The 27122-nt window shown below is 43.4% G+C and overlaps 1 protein-coding gene across 2 annotated transcripts in view; it reads right to left on the bottom strand.

The window, feature by feature from the left end:
- Positions 1-27122, bottom strand: part of PTPN23 (protein tyrosine phosphatase non-receptor type 23) — a 1404706-nt gene that overhangs the window by 1223548 nt on the left and 154036 nt on the right. For both annotated transcript variants that reach the window (XM_069645828.1, XM_069645827.1), the window contains exon 3: positions 25034-25161. In XM_069645828.1, the coding sequence (XP_069501929.1) occupies positions 25034-25161 (128 nt within the window). The remainder of the gene's footprint in view (positions 1-25033; positions 25162-27122) is intronic.

Raw genomic sequence — 27122 nt, 5'->3', positions numbered from 1 at the left:
GCTGTCACTGTAAATCATTCAGTAGCCTATACCCACAATCTAGAAAAGTATTACTATAAATCACATTCATGAAGCTGCAGCAACAACCTCTACAAAATTAATTTCCAATATTGCACAATGGATGATGTTCCACAAACATAAGCCAGCATTGTCACTATCAATTTTCATAATGCAGCACCATGCACGCAAATGCATACATTGAGCAGACCCACACAAACACCACACACAGAACATAAATAATGAGACACTGCAAACATGTACTTTGGGTCACTCAGCATGGTCAGGGGGTGCGGGTCTTGTTTGCATCCAGTCTATATATAGTAAAAAATAATACTATGGTTCAGTTTGTCAATAAATCACTGTTTATGTAAGCAGTAAGAGAATCTCCCTCATTCTGGCAATAAATCCCCTTTGGGAAAGAGTATTGGGACAAATAGTACAATAGTACATCTGGCTCTACCCCACATGCAAACAAAATCACTAGAGGTATATTGTGGAGGGATGGACTAAACAACCTCTATTTGTTTATGCTACATGGAGCAACGGATGGGGATCTATTAGGGGAACCAACCTAACAAAGAGACTAGGAATCTTCCACTTTGGATTACATTTTCATAAACCCATTCCTCTTTGAAAGATGTATTAAATTGAAGATCGAGGAAAGTACTAGGAGCGATCACAGCATGATTAATAGTTTATTTGATCTTAATCTTTGCCCGCAGTTGGTGCTGTATGACTGATATACCTCAATTGAGTTATATGGACCAAGTCAATCATCACCAAGTTGAATGACCTCTTAGTGAATGTCGTGGAGGACACCAGTTATAGCTGGAAACTTCGGACATTCACAGCAGATAGTTTTGATGAATTTTGGAGCAATTCTTTAAAGACAGCATTGGGAAATGTTCAAAGTGGGAAGAAGAATAAGAATAACATAAGTAGGAAAATGCATAAGTATAACCGTAAAGTGGCCCAAAGGAAAAGGGAAATGAGAGCCGAGATTAGGAGAATAAAAAGGTTAAAAATACTAGCAGAAGAAAAATATTGCGTAGTGAAAAGATTAAACAGCGTCATAAGAATTGGATGAGAAGTCAGAAAGCGAGCCTTTTGCAGGCAGACGCTGAAGCTATGGTATGTCTGAAAACAAATAACTGCTACCTTTTGGCACACGATAAATGGTTTGAATGTGGGGTTTGTGGAAAGGATTGTAAGCGCTGCGTCAGAAATGGATTGGACCTTGCATATTGAGGGTCTATATGCAATAAGAGAATCCCTTACAGGTGAGTTTAATGAACTAGTTGACTCCAGGAACTCAAAGGTCAATATCTTTAGATACAGGGGATATATAGAATAATTCTAAAAGCAGTAACTCCCGGGATCTAGGACCGAACCAGCTTTCTAATTGATTAATTAAAGGGGATCCGAGAAGTTGGTCCGCGATCCTGAAATGCATCTTCAACGGCACGATTGAAAGTGGACACCTCCCAGCAACTTGGCAAACTTCATACATTATACCAACCTTCAAGCGGGGCAGGTGGTCCGAAGCCAAGAATTCTCACCCAATAAAAATTCTGGATGCCGACAGCAAGATATTTGCATCTATTTTGCTGCAGCATCTAGAGGATTCGTCAATGACAACCAGCAGGGTTCAAAAAGCCAAACAGGGTTCTGGAAGGGCCATGGGACCAGCTTGAACGTCTTTATAATCAATTGTTTGTAAGAAATGGTCCAAGGGAAACAATAGGATATGATCCACCTGGCCTTTCTCGATAGATCTTCCACTTTTGACTTGGTGTATCGAAATCGCTTATGGTACAAATTCTCGAACTGGGGGATACCAGAGGGACTCATGAAGTTGCTTATGTGGCTCCACGAAAATTCAAGCGTACAGGTGAGTTTAAATCAGGAAGGGATTCTCAATGAAAAGATTACCACTAGGAACGGACTACGGCAGGGGTGCATTTTGGCCCCCTGCCTTTTTAACCTGTACGTTTACGATGTAGGTGAGGAGCTTGAACCAGCAGCCTGTGCCCGACCTAGGATTGGTACCCTGAGCATTAAATAGCTGGCAGATGATTTTATATTAGTAGAAAAATTATGGTTCGGGAAGATATCTCGCGCTCACACCACACAATTAGTCTACGGTCTTTCTTGGTATAAGTCCAATATCACGGTCTTCAAGAGAATACAAAGAACGTCACTCCAAAAGATCCATTTCCGTTATGATTCACAAAATTATGTGCATTTAATTCAAGTAGTGAACAGCCGACACGTGTTTCGACCACTGGTCGTTTTCAAGGCCCATACATTGTTCTCTATAACCTTTCAAATTGGATTTTAGGTAGCAGTTAGTTGCGCGTAGTCTCTCCTCTAAGTCACTGGAAACTGGATGTGAGAATGTGTCATGATAGTACAAATCTCGAGTTAGATATAAGATCTGATGGGAAGTCCAAAACTTGGCGCGATAGAAATTCAGGCTCCAATTGCTAAATGTCTCCTGGTCCAGTTTAAGGGCTAAATCCCTGCCGTCTGCTAAATTTAGCCCTTTTAGCCCTAATATTTTATATTAGTAGACTGTGCCAGAGTGGGTTTAAAAAAAACTTTGTCGCATTTAGAAAATATGCACAGGAAAAAATCATTTAAAAATGAATTTAGAAAAGAAAATACTATTTACAAAAGATTGCATAGTAAAAAAATGGGCATTAGAAGGCATACTGGAGAAGGTGAAAAACCTAGTCTACTTGGGATACTTAATTTCTAATAAGTCTGACATGGTTTATATTAAGAGTTATGCAAAAACTAACCAGGCTTATTACACAGATGAAATATATAAAAATAAATATTGCAGGTTTACGCTATTGCCATTCATTGCCAAATGTTTTTTATGTGTTAACTAGTGCCTAAATTAATGTACAGAGTCGAATCACACTCTGAGTGGGTATGGGATTATATGAACACCTTAGAGGGAATAGCATGGAAGACAGTTTTGGGTATTCCCAACGTCGCCATTAGATTTGAGTTGGGGATTATCTCATTAAAATCTAATGGACAGTGGAGATTACTTTTATTAGATCACAAAATGCTCTTTTCTGCTATGAATACCTTGTATTATGACCTCAGTAATCAAATGTCTACTGAAACGGTGAAGGTGTTAAGAGAATTTAGTACAAAATGTAATAAAATACTGGACAATGTAGTTTGACCAGATTAGACTTAATTAGTGAACCATCAAAAGTCCCAAAAATGTTATACCTGTCCGACTGGTGGCAAACAACAACATCTTTGCATGGGTATGTGAGCTTGCGGCATCTTGAAGACGAGCACAAGAGTTTTGGCGAATTAGCGACATACTTAAAACTGTCTATTTGTCCCAAGCATAGGCGTGAATATAGGACTGCTCAGAAGGAACCTCGTCCCTACGGGGGCGGGGGGCGGGAAGTACTCCTGAGACGAAAAGAAATAACTAAAGAAGAGGCCAAATGTAGCTAACGTAAAGATGGAGACTTTGGAACATCTTGTCTCTTGTCCATCACCGATTGTAAAGAGATCAGTACATTTTACTAAATGGCTTGTGAATGGGGATTCAATGGACAGGATTGAATTTTGGCATAAGTGCCTCAGAGGTCACTTACCCTCTATGGTTGGTGCAGTGTAAAACTTTTGAGATCATTATGCTTGGAACAGCATGGGAGGATCGCCTGTATGTAACAGGGTAAATGCAGATGGCATAAAGAACGTAATAGCTATTCTATTCTATAGAGTAAATAATATTGAGATTTCAGGTATGATTCGCTATTTGAACTTGATGGATTAGCTGGAATTAATTGTATTTGCATTTTTGCACCTTTTCAAACGCCGCTTTGCACCTTTGCGAGATTTGCAAATTTCTATACAATGGATATATATATATATATATATATATACACAATGGATATATATATATATATATATATATATATATACACAATGGATATATATATATATATATATATATATATATATATATATATATATATATATATATATATATATATATATATATATATATATATATATATATATGATACATTACTCACCGTAATCGTATTTCTGATGCTTGTATCTGCTTAGATTCACATGCTGTGCATAGGCCGACGTCTAGTGGAAGCTGCGGAGTATTACAGTTTGTTTTTCGAAACTCTAAAATGGGCGTCGACACAGGCGTGCCAGTAATACTATCCCTAGTGTGACGTCCACTGTACCCAAGATCCCTCACGCGTCTGGGATCCTCAGATTGTATTTTTTCTGACATGAGGAAGCATGAGGAGTAGCGTGAGTACAGATAATCCAAACAGATAGACAGAAAGGTAAGACTACAAGCAATCATGCGCCTTCTCTCGGAGGGGAGGAAGGGTGGGTCGCATGTGAATCTAAGCAGATACAAGCATCAGAAATACGATTACGGTGAGTAATGTATCCCTTCTGAGGCTTGTGGAATCTGCTTAGATCACATGCTGTGCATAGATTAGCGAGCAGTACCCGAAGAAGGAGGTGGGATGTGAGAAGGGTCATGAGCAAACAGGTGTCTTAGAACCGCTTGTCCCACTTATGTATCTGTCTTGGAATGAGTGTCAATGCAGTAATGCTGAGTAAAAGTGTGAATAGAGCTCCAAGTAGCTGCTTTGCAAATGGTGTCGAGGGGAACATTTGCAATGAAAGCCAGAGTGGCACCAATGCCTCTAGTAGAATGGGCCCTTGGCGTAAAAGGCAGAGTTTTTCCAGAAAGAGAGTAACACAGCTGTATACAGTTGATAATCCACTTCGAGATCGCGCCTTTAGAGACGCGATCCCCCTCTCTGCCTGTAGCTACGGAGACAAACAGTTGATCTGTTTTTCTTAGCGGTCTGGTTTTATTTACATAGTAGAGGACCGCCCTACGCACATCAAGGGTGTGTAGTTTCACCTCAGCCGAGCTTTGCGGGTTCTGGAAGAAAGCCGGAAGCTCGATGGACTGGTTTACATGGAATTTAGATATAAATTTAGGTGAGAACCTAGGGTGTCTGCGTAAAACCAGTTTGTCTTTGTGGATAATAAAGAAAGGATCCTGCACTGACAGAGCCTGAATTTCACTGACCCTTCTTATGGAGGTAATGGCTACTAAGAAGGCCGTTTTATAAGTCAGGTGTTTGAGACTACTTTTATGCATGGGTTCGAAAGGGGGGCCCATGAGCTTAGCTAGCACCACATTGAGGTCCCATCCTGGCGGTGGGTTCGAAATAGGAGGGTGAAGTCTCTTTACTCCTTCTATGAAGGCTTTAACTACTGGTACTTTCCACCACGCTACTTTGTTATGGGATGTGGTGTAAGCCGAGAGGGCTGCCAGGTGTACTTTCAGAGAGTTAAAAACCAAACCTGCGTCCAGCAGGTGGAGCATGTATGTTACCACGTTGGAAGGAGTGCAATCAACTGGGTTGATTTGTTTATTCTGGCACCAAATAACGAATCTCTTCCACTTGTCAGAGTAACAGTGCCTTGTGTTTGGTTTCCTGGATTCTTTTAGGATGTCCATACACCTCTGTGGTAAATTGAGATGCCCAAACTCTATGACCTCAGGAGCCATGCTGCCAGGTTCATTGAGTTGGGTTGCTGGTGCACTGTTTGACCTTGTTGCTGGGACAGTAGGTTGTACCAGGCTGGGAGTTTGATGGGCTCGCACAGCGCCATCCTGCGTAGGTGTGGAAACCATGGTTGTCTCGCCCACATGGGAGCAACTAGGATGAGCGTCATCGATTCCTTGTTCATCTTGTACACCACCTTCCTGATGAGGAGTTGGTGGAAAAGCGTACGCAAACATCCCTGACCAGTTCATCCACAGGGCGTTCCCTTGGGAGTCTGGCTGGGGGAACCTGGATGCAAATCCTGGGCATTGTTTGTTTTCGCTTGTGGCGAATAGGTCTATAGTGGGGAAACCCCACTGAGAGAAGAGATTTTCTACGATCTCTCTTTGAAGGACCCATTCGTGTTCTTCTGGGAGGGAGTCTCTGCTTAGGGCATCCGCTAGGGAATTGAGCTCCCCTGGAACATGTTGTGCTGACAGGAAGATGTTCCGTCTGAGTGCCCATATCCAGATTTTCTGGGCAAGCTTGGACAGATTTGGCGAACAAGTCCCTCCTTGTTTGTTCAGATAGAACATGGCTGTCGTGCTGTCCGTCTGGATCTGCACCGACAAGTTTAGTAGATGGGGCTCGAACGCCCGAAGCGCTCGGAATACTGCCAGAAGCTCTAGCAGGTTGATGTGGTTCTTGGCTACTGAGTGAGACCAGAGACCCTGAGCTGTGTGGTGGAGATGGTGAGCTCCCCACCCAGTCAGGCAAGCATCTGTAGTTACCACTGCTTGTACTTCGGGATCGTAAAAGGGTTTTCCCCTTGCGAGATTCTCTTTTGTCCACCAGTGTAAGCTCTGTATGAGTGTTGGCGAAACGACCACTAGATCGTCCCACTGACCACTTGCCTGAGACCATTGTTTCGCCAACCATTCCTGCATGGGACGCATGCGCAGACGCGCGTGGGGGACCAGGTAAATGCATGACGCCATCATGCCCAGTAACCGCATTGCTTTGCGTACCGTTATTTGTTGACCTGACTGATAATGTGGAATTTGCAGTAGTATATTCCGAATTCTCTCTTCCGAGGGGAAGGTCGACCCTTTCTGAGTATCTAGGATTGCTCCTAGGAACTGTTTTGAGGTGCTTGGCACCAGACTTGACTTCTTCTCGTTGATAGAGAAGCCTAATTCGTGGAGGAGGTCGATAGTCCTCTGAATGTTTGACCTGCAAATTCTTGGGGTTTCCCCCGTTATGAGCCAGTCGTCCAGATAAGGGTACACTGGGATTGCCTCCCTGCGTAGGTGTGCAGCTGCCACCGCCAGTACCTTGGTGAATACCCTTGGTGCTGAAGCTATCCCGAAGGGCAGTACCTTGAATTGGTAGTGGCGACTGTCCACTTTGAAGCGCAAGTATTTTTTGTGCGCTGGGAGCATGGAAATATGAAAATAAGCATCTTTCATATCCAAGGTTGCCATGTAGTCCCCCTTTTTTAGGAGGGGGATTACCTCTTGTAGCATGGTCATACGGAATTTTTGGGGCTTGACATACTTGTTGGCAGGCCGTAGGTCCAATACTGGGCGCATTGTCAAATCTTTCTTTGGCACAAGGAAGTAAGTTGAATAGATACCCTTGTTTACCTGGTGTCCTGGGACGAGTTCTATCGCGTCCTTTTCTAGCAGAATGGCGATCTCCTCGAGAAGGATCTTCTGGTGTTCTAAGGAGTGTATTCTTTGTCGTGGAGGGTGGTTCCGGGGACGCTGCAGTAATTCTATACAATATCCTGTGGACACTGTTGACAGCACCCATCTGTCTGAGGTGATCCCTTCCCAAGCCTGGGTGAAGTTGGAAATGCGTCCCCCTACTGGGGTTGCGTGAGAAGGTACCCTGAACTGAGCGTCACTGCTTTGGCGGAGGCGTGCCACCTCCCTTGTTGGGGCTGCCTCTGCCTCTTCCACAACCTCTCTTGTTACCTTTGCTGTAACTTTGGGTAGACTGCTGGTTGTTGTTCCATTGTGTACCCTGTCCTTGGGCATAGTTGCCTCTTTGTGAATTTTGGCCGCGTGGGCGACGAAAATTACTGTTCCCCCTCTGGTTCGGGGGTTTGTTGGTAAGCTGGCCAAGGGATTTGAGAGTCTCATACTCGTCCTTGGCATTCTTAAGTGCGTCTTCGACCGCTTTCCCAAACAATAGATCTGGTTCCACCGGCTTGTCTATTAATGAAGTCTGTGTTTCTGTTTTGAACCCCGACTGCCGTAACCACGCATGTCTCTTGATAACAGTACCTTCTGCTATCAATCTTCCTGCGTTGTCTGCAGCGTCGAAAGTTGCTTTTAATATGCAACCAGACACGGCTCTCCCTTCTGCCGAGATCCGAGCCAACTGGCCCTTTAACGGTTCAGGAGCAGAGGCTATGAGCGCCGTGACCTCTTCCCATTGATGGCAGTTGTAACTTGCCAACAGGGTGGTGGAGTTTGCAATCCTTGCTTGGTAGGCGGACGTTGAGGCTACCTTCCTGCCAAACCCGTACAGTCTTTTGCTCTCCTTGTCGGGAGGAGCTTCTGACGACGATAAGGGTGTCCCAGCCCTCTTCCGAGTGTTGGTAACCACTAGGGAGTCTGGTTTAAGATGACCTCTTATATAAAGAGGGTCAGACTGGGCTGCCCGAAAAAGTTTTTCGACTCTGGGGTTGACGGCTCTGGTGAGGTTAGGGTTCACCAGGGATGGATCTATTCTACGTTGGATGGATTTAAGGATAGGGATGGTCTGAGCGACCGGCCTCCTCTCTCCCACCAACTCTTCTGCAAAGTCCCTTTCCTCCTGTACACCGTGGGTGTCGATGTGAAAATGTTCTGCTGCGCGAGCAAGAACTTCATTAAGGAGGGGTTGGTTATCAACTGGCGAGTCGGTAACTGGGGCTTCGCTCTCTACCGGGGAATCTACTCTGTAAATTTCCTGCTCATCTTCTACCTCCTCCAGGTCCTCATCCTCCGCATAGTATTCAGACCCGGTTCGTTCCTCCATAATTGTAAACTCCTGGTCCCCTTCAGGGAAAGGTTTTCCGTGGTATCTGGGGTGTGGAGTAGAGTATGGAGTAGAGTAAGGCTGCACCTCGAAGGGGTCAGGTCTTTCGACCCGGGCCTTTTTACTTAGGGGGATAGGATCAGAGGAGCCTGAGGGTGTGGCCCCTTGAGGGTCATACGAAAGGAAATGTTCTGGGTTTTTGTCATAAAAATCAGCTAAGGAAGACATCCTTGACATGACCCTGTCTATGTCCTCACTGGACCATTCTTTGGAACAGGGTATGACTTTAGTAGGCAACTTAGAGGACTTATCAAGGGTACCCTTGCTGGATGTTGAAGTCCCAGTAGATTTATGTTTATCTGTCTGCTTGGGGTGGAAGGATGGTCTTACAGGAGTGGAAGGCTGAGCTTTCCGCTGTTTCCCTCCCTCCCCGTGCGTGGAAAAATGTTTCCCCTGCCCCTTGGAGGCCCCAGAGACTTTCGACGCCTGGCGCCGAGGTATCTTGTTTCGAGCGTGGGGCCTCGCTGGTGTTAACTGCGCTCTCGGTCTCTTGGAGCGCGGCCTGGGGGTGGAAGTCGTCTTCGTCTTCCGACGATCGAACTTCCGTTAATCTAGGGAGCGAGGCACTCTTGGCAAGAGTGGATGATTGCCTTGCGTCATGAGGCGATCTCGATCGAGAGCGCCCAGAGGACACCGAGTCGGACCGTTCTATCCGTGCCTCTTTCCGAGAAGTCGACGTCGTCGAGGTTCGGTTGGACTTAGTGTGTGTAGGGTGTGTAGCTCTTGCGTCGCCGGGGGTCTTCCCCATAGCCGCCCTGCCGGACAACCTTCCGAGGTCGGGGACCTGCGCTCGGCAGTCTTTCGACGCCGTAATGCCCTCGCCGTCCGAAAGTACGGCGTCGCTGCCATCGCTGAAGGCGCCCTCCGCTGCCATGGATGCCTGCCTGGCGTGGTGGGCCCAACGCTTTGTCGAACGGTCCTTAAGTGTTTTAGGTTTAAACCTACTACACGCTCTGCAGTTCGCTTCGGGGTGGTCCCTCGGCAAGCAGAGATTGCACGTGGCGTGCCTGTCGACCCAAGGGTATTTGCGGTTGCACTTGGGGCAGAATTGGAAAGGGGTACCCTCCATACGCACCTTGAGGCAGCGGGCTGGTAAGTGTAGGAAATATATAAGGTGTACCTATATACCAAGAGTGAAGAGTATGTACCACCCCCCACTCTCCCTACTTGCAGGGCCGAGGCCAGCGGCCTACTAGGCCCGGGCCGAGGCCAGCGGCCTTCCGAGGCCCAGATCCGTCGTGCAGCAGCCGACGGTCGATGTCTTCTCCAGCCGTCGTCGAGTCGATGGTCGACGTTGGGGTGGGGAAGGATGTCAATAAATAATTGTAAATTGCAATAATTAGCAAAAGTATGGCTAAGGCCAGGGGACTCCGCAAGATGCTTCCGACCAGTATGGCGGAAAAAAACAATCTGAGGATCCCAGACGCGTGAGGGATCTTGGGTACAGTGGACGTCACACTAGGGATAGTATTACTGGCACGCCTGTGTCGACACCCATTTTCGAGTTTCGAAAAACAAACTGTAATACTCCGCAGCTTCCACTAGATGTCGGCCTATGCACAGCATGTGATCTAAGCAGATTCCACAAGCCTCAGAAATATATATATATATATACACAATGGATATATATATACATCTCGTGAAGACAGGGAGGAAAGGAAAACCGCACTCCAAGCATGAGGTCACCAGGTCCCAATAAAAAAAAGGACAAACTCGAATCCAATATACAGAACAAGTTTAATTCATGGTAAAAGGAGCATTAGGCAAAAAAAACAAAAAAAACACAGCAAAACAAAACAGGACGCCAGGGCAGTGTCCTCAACGACACATTTAGAGCTCCTCCGCGTGCTTGATCACGTTAGGGAGACGTGAAAACAATCACAATACATATTGCAAGTTAGTCCTTTTCCCATGTTGCCTTACTCCACATACTGACAACTTTGTTACGAAACCATGGAGGCCGTATTGGAATGTAGCAGAGCCCTGCATTGGCCACTATCAAACCGATTTAAAAGAACCAAAATAATGCAGAATGTAATGAAATGCATCACGAAACATGCAGGATAATCATCCTAATGAAATAAAAGGGGACGCACAATGAGAAAGGTGTCAGCAAATCTCGCTAATAGAGAAAAACACACCAATCCATAACCGTAGCATAAAGTGCAAGTGCATCTATGTCAACATATGAACAAGATACATGAAGATGCCGCATATAGCTGAAAGATAAAGTGCAAGTGCATATCTAGCTAAGCATGGCAACATGATATGAATATTCAATGGGGAAAACAGCAAGGACTGAATAAAACGGTCTAGTGTGGAATCTCAAATGACAGTTATAGACAGTCAATATATGCAACCCTTAAAATAAAAAACAAGTTTCAAGCAAGAATCATAAAGTGCAAATCGCAGGACTTCATAGAAACATCAGCCCAGGGCTACAGTATAAAGTGCATTCCTAACGTAAACATATGAGCAAGGTTTAAAATGCATTTCTTATGTAAACATATGAGCAAGGTACATGAAGAGGCAGCAAATGGCTAAAAGATAAAGTGCAAGTGCACTTCTGGCTCAACATGGCAACATAGTAACAATATATAAGGACAGAGTAATGCTGCCAAATGTGGAAACTCTATTGACAGTTACAGGCAGTTAATATTTGCAATCCTTAGAATAAAAACATGTTTCTGGCAAGACCCATAAAGTGCAAATAGTAGGACTTCATGAAGACATTATCCCAAAGCTGCAATATAAAGTGCAAGTGCATATGACTGTACATATATCGACCTGGCAACAATAGACAGGCAGACAAATTAACAATCAAAAAGTACAAGTGCAGCAAATACCAATGTCCTCCTAATATATGTGGCCACAGTCAAATATAATAGACTACTGGCTCAGAAGCAAATTAAAACCATATGTACCCTGGAATCGAATAAACCAGTGTTGGTTATTGGTTCAAATGCCCACATAAAGAAGAACCACAGTAAAGAAACATACCTGCACAGCAATGAGAGTTGTGGAAAAATAAGGACAGGGAAATAATAAGGAAGGCAGTGTGAAAGACAGGAATTTGGAATACAGATGTCATTGTGTACTCACAAAACCACATCTCCCTAATACATCAGGAAGGCAAGACAGCTGAACTAAGCCAACAAGAAAGTAAATCAGGTTGGATAACAAAGATAATAAAACTGAAACAGGTAGGGCAGCTCCAGGCCAGGACGAGAAATTTAAATGATAATCAAAAAACAAAGCAGTATTGAGTAATAGGAAACCAGGATCAAACAAAGCAACAAAACAAGAGAAAGAGTAGGGTAGGAACACAGACAGGCAGAAGAGTCAAATACCCACAAAGGTATGCATCTCCTCATCCAAATTGTGACCATTGGGATATTTAGTATCAAAATCCAAAATAAACCTGGTTTCCAGTTGTCTTAATCTTAGTGTGCGATCACCTCCTCTTGGGTCGGTCGGCACATGAGCTACAGCAAAGAATGTAAGCAGATGGACATCACTATTCGGAGTGGACATAGATATCACTAATTTTTGTGCCTCACGTTTTGGTCATTTAAAAAAAAAAAAACTACTGGACAGATTTTCACCAAATTAACAAAAGCACGCTTTCGGGACCAAGCCGCCGCTCCGGCTGCAAATTTGGTGAAAATCCGTCCAGCCGTTTGGGCTGTAGGCGTGAGCAAAATTATTTCCCCATTATGTCTATGGGGAAAAAAATACATTTTGGGACCCCCCCCCTATAACTTTGCCCCCCCTGGACCAAATCTCACAAAACTTTGCTAACAAATTCAGAGTGGGCCATATACTTTATTTGCAAAGTTTGGTGAGGATTCATCCTGGGGGAGCGAAGTTATAAGCCGTCCAAAAAGTGCTTTTCTTACGAGATGAGCAACTTAACCATAACTACATGGCCGCTACCGCAGGCCATGTAAATAAATATATATATATATATTAATATAGTTAACTGAATGTTCGAACGTTGGCATATTATTGTTCCGTTTTATTCAGTGCTGCATAACTTGCAGTTTTGCTAATAGTAGAGGAATAGACCTGGGGGTATGGGAGGCCCATCTTAGCACACGGATATATGGGTTTTAAGAGTGATGGTTGGCTTTTTTTGTCCTTTTGTTTTCTTTTTTTATATTATGTGAAATATTGCGCACTTTATTTTATAATAAGTTTTATATGGAATTGCATTATCGTAACCATATTGTTATATAGTTAAGGTTGAATGTTTTGTTTAACCAATGAACAACTTTAATAAAAAAACAATAGTACAATAATTGCTGACTGCTTTGCATAGTGCATTTATGGGAACATAAAAATGGTCATAGCGTTTTATATTTAGCATTGTGATATTGATGCAAGGATGCAACTATTTTGAGAACATAATGCGCACAGGCCTTGGCACTCATTTCATTTGTCACAATACCACCCTAAACGTAAAAGATCTGCAAACTGAGTCATATGCACACGTGGACAGGCTTCACTTTTGGGTGCGAGATTTGAGCTGCTCTGCTGCAGCAGAAAAGGTTTCCTTTCCCTCGCTGCTTTTTTTCTTAGCAAGCACATAATACATACCACTGGTGGCAATTAGAGGTGGACAGCAGCTCCTTAGCATATATAGAACCTCCACGAAAATTAACCTCAAATAAGGTTTCCAAACGAAAAATGGTTTCCTTAAAATATCCAGTTTTATTACGACATACAGTCAGAAAGGAGAAGAAACACGGTACAACGCGTTTCGTAGCGTACCCGCTAGTTTCTCACGTACATGGAACTCACTACACAGTGATACTTAAAAATACTACTCCCACAGTCTATGGTTTACTCCTCCTGTTGTCCCTTTACCATTTCCGATGTTTAAATCAAAATAAATGCAGATTTAGAGCTGTAGAATACGGTGGCCATTTTGTAAAGGGTTAACTTAATGTTAGAAAGCCTTACACACTATGCATTTCACATTATACGATAATTCTAATGAAAATTAATTCCAGTAAAGTGCATATGTTTAAAATAGCAACTCTTAATGTCAGGTTTTTAAAAAAATGTTATTGTTTTAGTTGAATTTAATCAACCTTTCAATATTCTTACAACATAATTAATAGCTTGCATATACATTTACAATAATGATCTACAAATCAAATTCAAATAAATCAACGGTAACAAAATTGATAACTCACATACAAGTGATTTCTCATTAATTGTGACAATTGTGACAGGCGAGCTGACTTCATAGATAACATCTCATCACAATATACCCCCAACCTGGGTATTCTCCGCACTTCATACTTCCAATTGCAGACTGTTCAAAAAGTTAATAGTGGCCAGCTGAATTGACAGATGTTCACCACTCATGATAATAGCCCAACAATCGTTCCATTCCAGATTGCCTAAATATTTGCAGTGTCTGGCATAATGTATTTGTCTAAGATCTCGTAATGCAAGACACTGGGTAGTTAAATGTTCCAGAGTTTCTGTTACACCTATTTTATTGCAAAATCGACAGATGTTCTCTTGTGGGTGTAACAAATGTCGCTTTGTGAGAACCTCTTTCGTGTGCCATAAATTGAAGCGCAGGCAAGGTATTGCTAGCCTATATTTAGATGTGGGTACTCTGACTAAATAGGGAGATAAAGTGCGCATTTTCTTTGGCGGAAACCTACGAAAGTCACCATCCTTATATTGTATACATAACTCACAAGTTCGGATCCAATCCATAAGTGATCAGCATCTCAATGGTAATATCAGAGGATGCTAAAATTTGATACGAATGGTCGAAAACATATAGGCAGGTAGCAATCTCAGGATAATGTTGACGTTTGTAGAAATCAGACATTTCCTGAATAATGTACATCGTCTCCAATTGTATAAGGTGTGGAGGGAAACCAGACCCAGTTCGTACCCAAGCCAGGAATGCAGCACACAAACCGGTAAATGCAAAATGTGCCTCCAAAATTTTGCTTCCCACTTGTCGAATTGAAAACCAGAATTAATAGGAAGGGTTTCCAAGCCATACAGTAGGTCTGGCACCGCCTTTTGATTGCAATAAAACCATGCCGGTTTTATCGAAAATTTGCCATATCTGTACATGATTATTTTTGTTTGACATTTCGCTGTGTCTAGTTTCTTCTCCACACAATTGATCTGCCTTTTTGCATTTACTGAGCACTCAAAGCACATACCCAGGTAAGTATATTGTGAGACAATTTGTAGCTGTACCTCACTAACAGACCACACGACGACTGGATCCAACCCTTGTCGGTGCATATAGGACAATCTGAGTTTTCTCTGTGTTCAGTCTCAAATCATTTTGTTGAATGTACCTTGAAAAGCTGTCAATAGGTTTTGGAGACCCAATTGGGTTTTGGAAATTAAAACAAGGTTATATGCGTACAACAATGCCTTTATAGGATGACTGGCCAGTTTTGGGGAGTCTCAAGTTACTTTTGCAAATACATATCTAATGTCATGTATGAAGTAGTTGAACACAGATGATGCCAGTAGACACCCTTGTTTAAGGCCACATGCTGTGTGGATGGGTGCGGAGAGGACACCATCAGGCGAGAGACGGACACGCATGGACGTCTCAGAGTGTAGAGCATGGATCTTTTAATAAAGGGTCACCGGACAGTGATCTTTTGTTAGTTTCTCCAGTAACATGACACGTGAGATGAAATCGAACGCAGAGTGCAAGTCCACGAAAGCAAAGTATACAGCTTGACTCGTGGCCTGGCACTGTGCCTTGATTGCATTCAGGCATATTAAGTTGACATGGGTGCCCATACCTGGCACAAATCACGCAGATCTTTTTCAAATGCCCATACATTAAAGTCCCGAAGAACTAGCTTTGTGAAAATCTTGCCTGGGGCATCCAACAATGCGATAGGCCGATACTTTTGGGGTAACGTCCAATCCCACTTCTTAAAAATGGGGACAATCACAGAAGGTTTCCAAGACATCGGCACTACTCGCATCTTTATTACAAAATGTCAGGTACTTTGGACTAAAATGCAGTATGCCATCAATTTATAACAGCCAGCATGTATCGGATGCTTTTGGGTTAAAGTGCAACATGCTAACAATATTTCACAGGCGTTTTTGTTGTCAAGTATCTAATGCTTCACAATAAAGTGCATAGTGCAAAAACGGTTTCAGTTCATAGAGCAACGACCCAATACATAATTTGTATTGCTGCAAGGACTTCTCTAGTTACTATATATTAATGTAACATCCTGGTTCCTATTGCAAGTTGCATTACAAGGTAAGAATTTAAGCAACCCATTCTCGGCTCACCAATAAAGTGCATAGTGCATGTCATTATAGCCACAATTTGTTCACATTACTAGACAATAAAAGGGCAAAGTGCATTCCAATATGACCACAAATTTCGCAGAACCCTCGTTTCTCAGGAATAAAATGCATAGTGCATTCCATTGTAGCCACGATAATAAATACACGAGAGTAATTTGAGCAACAGTTCTCAGCTCACCAAGTGCATAGTGCGTTTCATTAGAAGTACAATTTATTCACATTACTGGGCAATAGAGGGGAAAAGTGCATTCCAATATGACAACAGTTTCACAAACCTCTTGTTTCTCAGCAATAAGATACATAGTGCATTCTATTGTAGCCACAATATTATAACACACAAGCAATAAAGTGCATGAAAGTTTTGGTACAGTCAGCAAAATATTGTTGAACCTTTTTGCCTATAATAAAGTTAAACAGAAAGGAAATAAGGAAAGGGATTTTTTTGTATAGGGAAACAGAGGGAAAAAGAGACTGGGAAAAATGTAAACAATACATGATCTAAAGGGAGTGCTCTGCTCAGTGCATATCTGGCTTACTAATATAGATATAGATATATATATATATATCACACGATTTAAAATGTCTATTCTTGATGTGTCCCAAAATAAAATAGATTTTGGAGAAGAACACCATCACACTACATCCACCTTCCTGGTACAAAGATCGATAGGTAGATGAAAGTTCAAGAAAAGGATGAAAAGAAGGAAGGAAAGGAGAAGATGCCGCTAAGGCAGTTAGGATATAGCTACAGAGATCATATGTTCTGTTACCTTTTATCATGTTTTAACTTGTTGAACTCTGGCATATGTGATTTTCCTTTCTTTGTCGAAATCTTAGGTTCCCAAAAATGTATGGAGCTCTTCATCTAAATGATGTCCTTTAGGTTTTTCGGTTTCTAAATCCAAGATACATTTATTTTCCATCTGGCGCAGTTCCAGTTCTCAATTGCCCCCTCGAGGATTTTCCTTGATGTGATGTAGTCCAAAAAAATTAGATGTTCTACTTTGCCCTCATTTACATATCTGAAATATATGGCCATTGGGTAGGATGGATCAAAGTTGTTAATTGCTCTCATGTGTTGCATAATTCTGAGTTTTAATTTGCCAATAGTGCTTCCTTTATACCATAAATCACACGGACACAAGGGCATTTACAACAAATTCTGTGTTGCATGTGATTTTAGTCTTCAATTCCACCATATGGCCTAATGAAGGATGTTGATAGTTGGTCCTGTTGAGGGCATGTTTATAGGCTTTACACTTTGTGCATTTGAAAAAGCCGGTAGTGTTCACATTTAACCAAGGAAGAGTGTTCCGAGATTTTAGTTCTTTGAGGCATAAAACTGCATACTAGTGAATCTTTGATCAATACCGATTTTCTGAATGCTATATTGACACGGTCACCTAGGAAGGAGATAACACTTCATCTAATGGTAGCACATGCCAATGACTATGCAAGATCTTGTGTATAATGTTTGACTGGGTACCATATGCGAGGATTAATCTGGTTTCATTTTTCTCTTTCAGTTCCATAGGGATTCTGTTAGTTGAAAACAGAGAAGCTCGATTCAAATTGCGGGCTTTGAAATACAAATATGTTCTTTCTAGAATAGCTTTTGGATATCTTTGTTTGATAAAGGTCTGTGGGGTGTACATGCATTCCCTATCAAAACATTCTAGTTTAGTGCAATTACGTAGAATCCTCACAAATTCACCATATGGTACACTCCACTTCAGCAGCGTAGGATGATTACTGCTGGCATAAAGCAGCATGTTTGAGCTAGTAGGTTTACAATGAAGTTTAGTGATGATTTGTTCTTGGTTTGATTTGACCAGAAAGTCTAAGAAAACTACTGACACTCTGCTGTGTCTCTGAATTTTAAGTTTCGAGTATTGACGTTCAAAATTTTGACAAATTCTTGCCATTCTTCCTCCTCTCCATTCCATAGGATAAATAAATCGTCAATAAATCTTAGCCATAGCACAATCTGGTTTGTATACTGGCTATTTGCATCCATCCACACTACGGACTTCTCACACCAACCCATAGTCATGTTGGCGTATGATGGAGCGAAGCATGTGGCCATGGCTGTCCCTTGTAGTGGATTGTAGTAATTGTTATCGAATAAAAATACATTATTCGTTAAACACCTATCATCTCCATGATCATATGGCCATGCAAGCAATGATTTAATAATCTACTGTTCAAAAAATGTTTGCATGCTTTTTTGCCATCACTATGCTGTATGGAGGTGTAGAGTGAAACTGCATCTAATGTGGTGAACATACAATGGTTCTCCCATGCTACTCCATCACTTTTGCTTAAAAAAACCTTGGTATCTCGAAGATATGATGGTAAAGTGAGTACCAAAGGAAAAAGAGTGATCTATATACTTGAACATGTTTTCCAGGGATGCTCCATTCAGTGTAACAATGGGTCTGCCAGGTGGACGGGTTGGGCTTTTATGTATTTTGGAATGGAAATTAATGGTCGGCATGGTGGGGAATTTTTTTAAAGGGAACTTGCAGTGGTCTTTGTCCAGAATGCCTAGAACAGACCATTTGGTTAGAAAACCTTCCAATTTGGTTGCGATTTCCTCTGATGGATTTGCTGCCAATTTCTCATAGCAGTCGGCATCCATAAGTTGCCTATGAGCCTCGCTAACAGTCTTCTTTATTTTGAATGACTATGTTGGTAACTTTGTCTGAGGCTTTAAAAACAAGATTGCTGAGATTTTTTATAGTTCTTTCAGGGTGTCTCTTTATTTGCGTGAACAATTAGGCATAACTAAGATCTTTTGTAATCTGGCTTTTTTCAAATCATGAATTACTAAATCCTGGAAAGCCTCTATGTGTCCACCAGGTTGAAATAAGGGATTACATTTGGACTTGGTCTTCAATTTACTTTTAACAGGCCAGTCTGTGTCGATGTTTAGCATTTCAAGACTAATATCTGTACCTGTTACTTCCAATTGTTCTGTCAATTCCAATTTTGCTAAGTCTAGTGGGGCATTCAGATCTTTGATGACTACTGCTCTACTTCCTTGCAGCCTGATTTTTTTATTTCTCCTTAGGTGGGTTTATACTGAAGACATTTTTAAATTTAATTTTCCACATATTTATCGAAGTCGATTCATTTTTATCGAAGTCGATTCTAGTTTCAGCATAATCGAAAGTAGATGTTGGACAGAAATTGAAGCCATATTGAAGAACCTTGGTCTGTTCCTGTGTTAATGTGTGATTGGAAAGATTCACAATGCTATTGTCAATGTTAGTGTTGCTTAATTCATGGTTTTCTTCCCAGAGCACGTTCTTGTACTTCTGTTTGAGCCTGAACTGCTTGTTCCTTTGTCCCCTCCTTGTCTTCTTTTGCCTCATTGTCCCTGCGATTTGCCTCACCTCTGCGAGCATTTTTTTTGGGATTGTTGCGATCATCTAGTCCCAACATTCTCGTCTAAAAAAAAAAAATACAAAAATCTTGAACTATTTTCATTTTCGCTGTTGGTTGTATCCGAATCTGAGGTGGAGGCTACTTCGCTTGGGGTTGTTTGTTTGCTCTGTAAGTCTGTGCTGGTGATGTTTCTTCTCAAGTTGTCGAAGCGACAAGCAAAGGTATATACTCTCCCTTTCTCATAATCTTTGTCGAGACAGAATTTTCTTTGTTTGATAATATTTTTTGTCTGTCAATTCAAGCATACTTGGACCATCACATCCTTGTGGCCTTTGCAGTCCTTGTCTTTTTTTCTACATACAAGTTCCTTTTGTGATCTCTCTTCCAGGACTCTTCTTTCCCAGTCTTTGTTATGGATACCATTTCCCCGCAATGGCAATCTGTTCTACCAGCTCCTGTCCTTTACTTCAGTTGCATTCTTCTGCTGCCCTCAAGTGTATCACCTTCATCTCCAGCTGATACTTATGCTGTGATCCGTTGTGCATGTACCTCTCTTGCAGGTATTCTTGAAACACCACCTGATACACCTCATTTGTGGCCGATCTGTCAGCATTTCTTAATGCCCAGTTCCCCTGTTTCCGGTGGGCACCCAGAGTCTGTCGCTCAGGTGCTTGCTGGCCCTTACCTTGCAACTGTTGGTCTGTACCCTTGTGTGGTGTTCTTTCGTGTTCGACCATGCTACTCTTCCGTTTCTTCTCCAGCATTTCTGGTGATGTTTGTTTTCTTTGCTCTTGTGGATTTTGTACTTGGATGTTGCTTGGTTCCTTCGCTGCCTTTGACACACTCTTCCTCTGGCTCCGGGTCTTTCCATCTCAGTTAGCCCCCACTTCTTCCTTCCGCCAATGATCATCATCATCCACCTTCACGGTTAGTTTCCTGTGGAGTTTCGCTCTCTGTTCTTGAAACATTTTAGCTGTGGCATTGAGTGGTGAGGGTGTTACTCCTTTTCATAGCAAGTTAGACATACTTTTTCTGGCAGAGCTCTTGCACGCCACGGGCAGGATGTGCCCTCGGTCATTGATTCTTGTGGTGTGCTCCGGTACTCTTCCACAGTTTGGGCTCACTGGCGATTTAGGTATTCACCCATCCTATCTGCTCGTCCGGCTGTGCAGTAGTGGCTGTTGGATAACCTGCTGTTGGTGTTCGCAGAGCCTCTCTTATCAGCAGTCCTAACAAACTATCTGCCGTTGGTACGTTTGGAGTGCTGCGATTGTCAAAGAGGCAGCAGAGTGCTGTGTCTCCTACTGAGCTGTGCGGTGCAGTGGAGTGGACAGGAAAGTCCTTGTTTTTGCGTTTGAAGTTCCAGTCTCAACCGTGGTTGCACATGTAGTTTTGTTCCCTTGTGGGGGCCGCAGGTCCGGTGCTGGAGTTGGCCAGTGGGAATGGGCACAATAGTTTGCTCTATTTTTCCCGTTAACCGGAGCTTGGATGGTATGGACGAGGAGTGTCTTGTGTTTCCTTCAGCAACCTCTCCCTTCCTGGTCTTCGGGATGCAGGAGTGTGACGTTTGCCCTGTGGGTACCCTTTCCCTTTGGTGAATTTCTACTGGTTGGACCTCAATGGCGATTTCCTTCTGCTGTGCCCTGCCTGCAAGGACTGGTGGATCTGCCTTCCGGTGCCAGTCTGGAAGTGGAGCTCTTTGGTGAGGTGTAGTTGGCGGATTGTTAAGAAAGCAGTGCCAACATGCCACGAGGATGAGGCAGGAGATTTATGGTGTCAAGTAGCCAGATTCCCATTAGCTCAAATGGTCTGAACCGCAGCAGGTGCAGACTCCTGCACAGCCACCCTTGTGGCTCCCTTTGTTGTACTGGCTGGAGGAGCTGTGGCAGACTTGCTTGGACGTGGTCTATAGACAGTGCTTTGCTGCTGGTGGTCCTAGGCCCGTTGCATGTGCTCTGCTCCCTGGCAACTGCACTTGAGCTCACAGGGGGAGCGTGGCATGTAGGTGCCTTTGGTGCCCCTGTTAACAGTGCTGTCTGGCGTATATCGCCGGGATCGCCGCCATGCTGTGTTGCTGGGCTGCTGGACAGAAGGACGCAGTGTCGGGCTGCTGGGCTCTTCACCGGTAGACACCAGTTATTTGAAGGATTGCACCTTTAGGGAGACGCCGAAGTGCTTGCAGGCATGTGGAGGAGCATTGGGTCATGGAGCAGGTGGATGGTGTTTGGGTCGTGGAGTATGAGCAGCGGAGGCTCTTTCAGCCTGCCTGTGTTGCAGCAGACTGTCAGTGGTGGATTTCCGAGACTCAGAATCTTTGCGGCCTCTACCCCCTTTTGGTTGCGAGGACCAGAAAGCGGGCAGGTATTCCTTAGCTACTGCCCGATCAGTTGAGGAATGCTAAATGCCTGTGCTCCTCCCCTCATTGTAAGGCTGGTGTCCTCTGTTCCCAGCAACCTTCGCATGGCGGGTGAAGTGGGTGGAGGGGGTGTGGGGAAGGGTTTGTGCGGCGGATGGCCGCTGAGGTGCCGGAACGGGGGTCTGTGCACCACCAGCAGGTCCCCTAATGGAGTTGCGGGTGGCGTGTGATCTCACTTCTACTCGCTGTTAACTTCTTCACCTGGATTAGCGGGATGGCGGAATGCTGGGTAGGTTACGGACTGCAGCGGATTGCCATTAAAATTTCAGTTGAGCCGGGCACGGCCGAAAAGTTCTAAGGATGCCGGGATCGGCAGGGGGCAGAGTACCCCTTTCCTATACTTTAGGACACCAGGATCGGTGGAAGCGGTTCAGGACGCCGTGATTGGCGAAACAAGGGGCGGGGTGCCCGTTACTTCCATTAGTATATCAGAGATGGCAGGACGCCCTCCAATTATGTGGGAACATATAGGTGCGTTTCCCTAGTCAGTTGTTGCCCTCTCTAGGTGGGCCACAGAGGATGCATCGGACAGAATGGAACAGCTCCAGCCTAGGCCCAGAAATTACAGAGCAATTGATGATTATTACCTTTCTTTATTTCCCTCTACAAGAATCTGCCTGGGCTCAAGGAGTCCCTCCTCTTCCTCCCTCCTGGTCCCTTAAGGTCGTGCTTCGTTAAGGTCGTTTTCTCAGGTTCCATACACAACATGGGGGACATCATAGAGCTGCACTGGGTCCAGCACCACCCATGGAAACTGCCTTTGTGTTGTCACATCTTTCAAATGATGCCATGTGTTGGGTAACCGTGCAAACTATTTAATAAAATCCCCTTATTGGAAAATTTAAACTTTTTGGTAGAGTTTCAAAAAATATTGAACAGTAACAAGAAAAGCAAACAGCTCAAACGATGTTCTTAATTTTGAAACAAGGTACTACAGATTTAGTGACGTATATCTATATGCCGTCGCACTATCTGTGTTAAAGCTTATTGCTAAGGATATTATTCCCAGCTCTCCAAGGCAGTTAATGATTCCTTTAATTCTGGAATCATTCCAGATAACCTCAAGGATGCTTTTGTCATCGCTTTGCTTAAAAAGCCTGGCCTTGATACCGCAGTTTTATCTAATTTCCGGCCTATTTCTCTTTAACTCTGCCTTATGAAACTTCTTGAATCTTTGGCGTGCCCCTTTTTTAGTGCCCTTCTAGAATCCTCTGGTTCGCTGGACCCCTTTTCAAACCATCTTCCGCCCAGGCCGCGGTGCCGAGTTGCCCTTGGTCTCTGTAGTGGACAATTTGACTTGTCTGGTTGATCAGGGTGGGTTTGGGTCCCTGATTTTGTTAGGTCTATCAGCGGCCTTTGATACCATCGACCACCCTATCCTAGGTTTACTTCCTTCTTGACGGGGCACTACCAATCTCCTTGACTCCTTGGCTCCTTTTTGCGCTCAGTTGGTTTCTCTGCTTTGTGGGGCCTCCCCAGGGCTCTTGACTTTCTCCCACTTTGTTTAATCTTTATATTCAGCCACTTCGGTGCATCATCCATGCCTTTGGCTTCCTGTGCCATTCTTATGCAGACAATACACAGTTAATTGTACGACTGGATCTTGGCAAACCTGAAACTGCAGCTCGTATGAGAAACTGTTTTCAAGCCATTGGGGACTGAATGGCGTCCACTTGGCTGAAGCTCAATGGTGGAAAAACAGGTGTTTGTGGTGGGGATCTCCCTCATTGTTTTGGACCCTGGAGTGTAGGCCAGAAAGTCTTGGCCTGTTCCCCATCCCAGTGCCCTCAATTAAAAACATTGGGGTGAAAATTGCAGCCTCTCTATGACCGATCAAATCTCTTCTGTTTGTCAAAGTACCCATTAAAAACTTTGGACAATGCGGAACGTTCTGCCCTTTATCTCCCAGAAGTTCCATGCTCCAGTGATCTCTTAATTCGTCATTTTCAACATGGACTACTGCAATGCTCTCTATCTTGCCCTTCCGGGTTATTTGCTTGGGCGTCTTCAGCTATTGGAGAACTCGGCAGTGAGGGCTGTTCTGCGCCCACCTTTTGGTGCCCATATGTCCCCTCTCCTGCGCCAACTTCATTGGCTCCCAGTGGAGCAGCGAATTAGATTCAAGTCTTTGTGCTTGGTGCACAAGGCTCTCCACGGGGTGGGTGCAGAATTTCTCCGGGCCAAGTTCGGTTTCTATAAACCGAACAGGTCATTACGCTCCCAAGCCTTGACGACCATTCAGCCTCCCAGGGTTAGTTTTGCCCGCATAGGAGGCGGGGCCTTTTCTGTAATGGCTGCTAAGGCTTGGAATGCTCTTCCTTTTGACTTGCATAACATTGAGGCTCACCTTCCATTTTGCAGGGCTCTGAAGACTTTTCTAACTTTGGTTGTACTCCTTGGTTTGACTTTGCCTCGTTTTCTTCAGCGCCAAGATGCCTTTGGGCTTATGTCACGCTCTATAAATGCTTTTAAGATGAGATAAGATATCTGCTTGTTTCAACAATTAAAATTAGAAAGTGCAATGGACAGATGATGCAACAACAACTGCTGCACTCTAAGGGAAAAAATAAAAGGAAGCCTCAGCTTTAGTCTTCGGTCGTCCTACAACAACCTCAGCACCAATTAATTTATCTCTAGAAATAAACCAACAGCAATTAATGAGACGGGCATGAAGGCAAATAGGAGGCTACAAGGAGATCAGTTGGCTCAAGACGTGCCTACCCCCGCTCAGTGACGCAGATAGGGAATTATTTAGAGAGCTTTAACTCCATCACTGAAATGAATCTGATCTGTCCTAGGCCCAGCTTGTATAGTCACACCCCACCAGGGAGATTAGGGCAGGTCAGCTACAAGGACAGTAGCCTGTGCCTTCTGACTGGGCATCAATGGCAACCTCGATGGACACAGATATGGAACTGTCTTGTGGTACAGCAACGCAGGGTGGGATGGGAGATCATCAGGAAAGGCCCAGCCCACACCTTTACCTAGTTCCACACACAGGTGTGCACCTTCGTCATCACTGCAACATTCCTCACAGAGAACTCTCAGCTCAGCATCGGGTCTGTGACACTGGTCTAAGATTGCCTCCTATACTGCTGTTTTAATGAACGTTTTTCTGGTCAAAACACATTGCTCAATATATAAGCACAAATGCCCATCATCACAGGGTCACTAGCTATTGCGCAATTCCCATCACCTACTGAATCCATGATAAAGCCTTGATGCTTACCAGGTTATGGGTACTGCAGCCTCATGTTCTGCCCCCATGGGAATACGACTTTGCAGGTAGTGGAGCTGACCAAAGTACTTCCTCAGGATGCTGCATCCTTCAAAATCTCGAGGCACGTTAACAGCGCTCTAAAGGAAAGAGAAACACCATACATCAGCATTGCAAGTAAAATTATCAGCATGAGAAGACTGAATTTTGTTACATTTTTCGATCGGGCCAGTCATGTCATTTGAGAATGGATTAATGGAAGTTAGGAGTAAAATGAAGGACTTTAGTCCTATCTTTTGCCTTGTCTATACTGTGACAGGGAAAGCCCTCGACTTAGAAGCTATATCAGAAGTGGAAATTCAGAAATTCAGAAAACGTATACCTATCCTTCAGCGGTGGACCAAGAACATGCTTGTTTTAACCCGAAAATTGCCATATTTTCCAAATCCAATACTGAACAAAGGTGGCATAGATATGTAAAGAAATTCCATGACCTAGGTTTTCAGGCTGCCATGAGACAGACTGCAATATGTCCATCCCTAGAAGGGCGGTATCCACATTTCTAAACATGTCATGGCTTGAGTTTCAGGAAGGTAGCCCTTTACATTAACAGCCGCAGCTCCCATTATTTGTACACTTTCTTCCTGAAAACCTATAACCTAACTGAAGTCAAAACTATCAATAATCTCCTGTGAAAAATGTGCCAGACAAGCTCACTGGTGGCGTGTACGGAGTACACATTTTAACAACAGGTGTAGGTTATTCAAGCTGCATCTACCCCCAAAATCTTTAGCACACAGAAGTGGTATCTGTGAGCTGAATAATTCATCTTTAATAACAAGCTTAATACCGGAGACAAGTCTCCAAGCGCAGACCGGGGTTCAAAACCTTAGCTCTGCATTGTCTTGCTTCCCACACAAACGTGTTGCCCCACGCTATCCTCCCAAAAAAGAGAAACCTCCAGCAAATTAAGTTTTAGTGATCCTTAACACTGACAAAAAGGTAAATGAAAGGATATGAAATGAGATGCGTGCTTGGAATGAGCCATTAAGTTGCGACTCTAGGAAAGCCACATTCTAGTGCCAGTTTCCCATCTTGTGATCCTGTGCAAATTACTATATCCCTACTTCATTTTCAGTACCCAATAAAAACTGGGAGCACTCCCACACTATTAAGTGTTGTATACAAATTGGACAATTGCATACCTCTGTGGTGACTGCTACCAATCTACAAATGCTGAAAAATAAACCAAACCAGCACAGCAAAACAGACATCTCAAGTGTTCTGATGGATCAGTATAAAAAAGGATACCAACTCAGCACCACTACATTACTCCATTTAAACATGCTTTTACCATTTTCGACACCTAGGGAAGTGGCAGTTATTTCTGTGCCTCATGTCCCACAGACATATGGGCAACTTAAAATGTTAATGGATCTGTGTGTTGATGTAGACACAGAAAACTACTGCAAAAAAGGAACAAACATTTTAGAATTTCTCATAGTGCTTCTTGTGCCATCACTTCCCCACCGCTTAAACTTAACCAACAGAAAAAATGGTTTGGTTTTGCTTTAACAAAGTAACATGCTTTATGGAATAAGGTATTGCTCACGCACAAAGTCAGTATTTTTGGATACATATTGCAGATTACTGCTTCACCATAGCAATATTGTTTGCTGACATGCAGCAACTAGTAAGACTCTGCACACTCAGCCGCATCAAACATCACATCATGGCTTTCAACTTTCATGAACATCACATTCAGCATTACGCATCATACAAAACAGAAACAAACAGCAAGGTCTGCCGGTTTTGTTGCAAACGTTTAAGTATTATGTTTTATTATACAGGTTTAAAGATGAGGATCAGTGGGCACCACTCGTCACTCAAACCAATGATAGTCTACTGATGCAGTTAATTTATCGGGAAAAAAAAGGGAGCACTACGGTAAAAAGAAAAACCTAGGCACTAGGAAACCGCATGCTCAACCAACGCTGCTCATAGAGCTGGAAAATCATTTAAGTGCTGTACATGATCATTTAGAGATAGGTACATACAAATTATAATACAACTCAAATTAGAGGGGTCAGAAATGTTTATG

The sequence above is a fragment of the Ambystoma mexicanum genome, chromosome 2p (genome assembly GCF_040938575.1).
Source record: "Ambystoma mexicanum isolate Mex_15411 chromosome 2p, UKY_AmexF1_1, whole genome shotgun sequence".
Taxonomy (NCBI): Eukaryota; Metazoa; Chordata; class Amphibia; order Caudata; family Ambystomatidae; genus Ambystoma; species Ambystoma mexicanum.
This window is presented reverse-complemented; position numbering and strand designations above follow the sequence as displayed.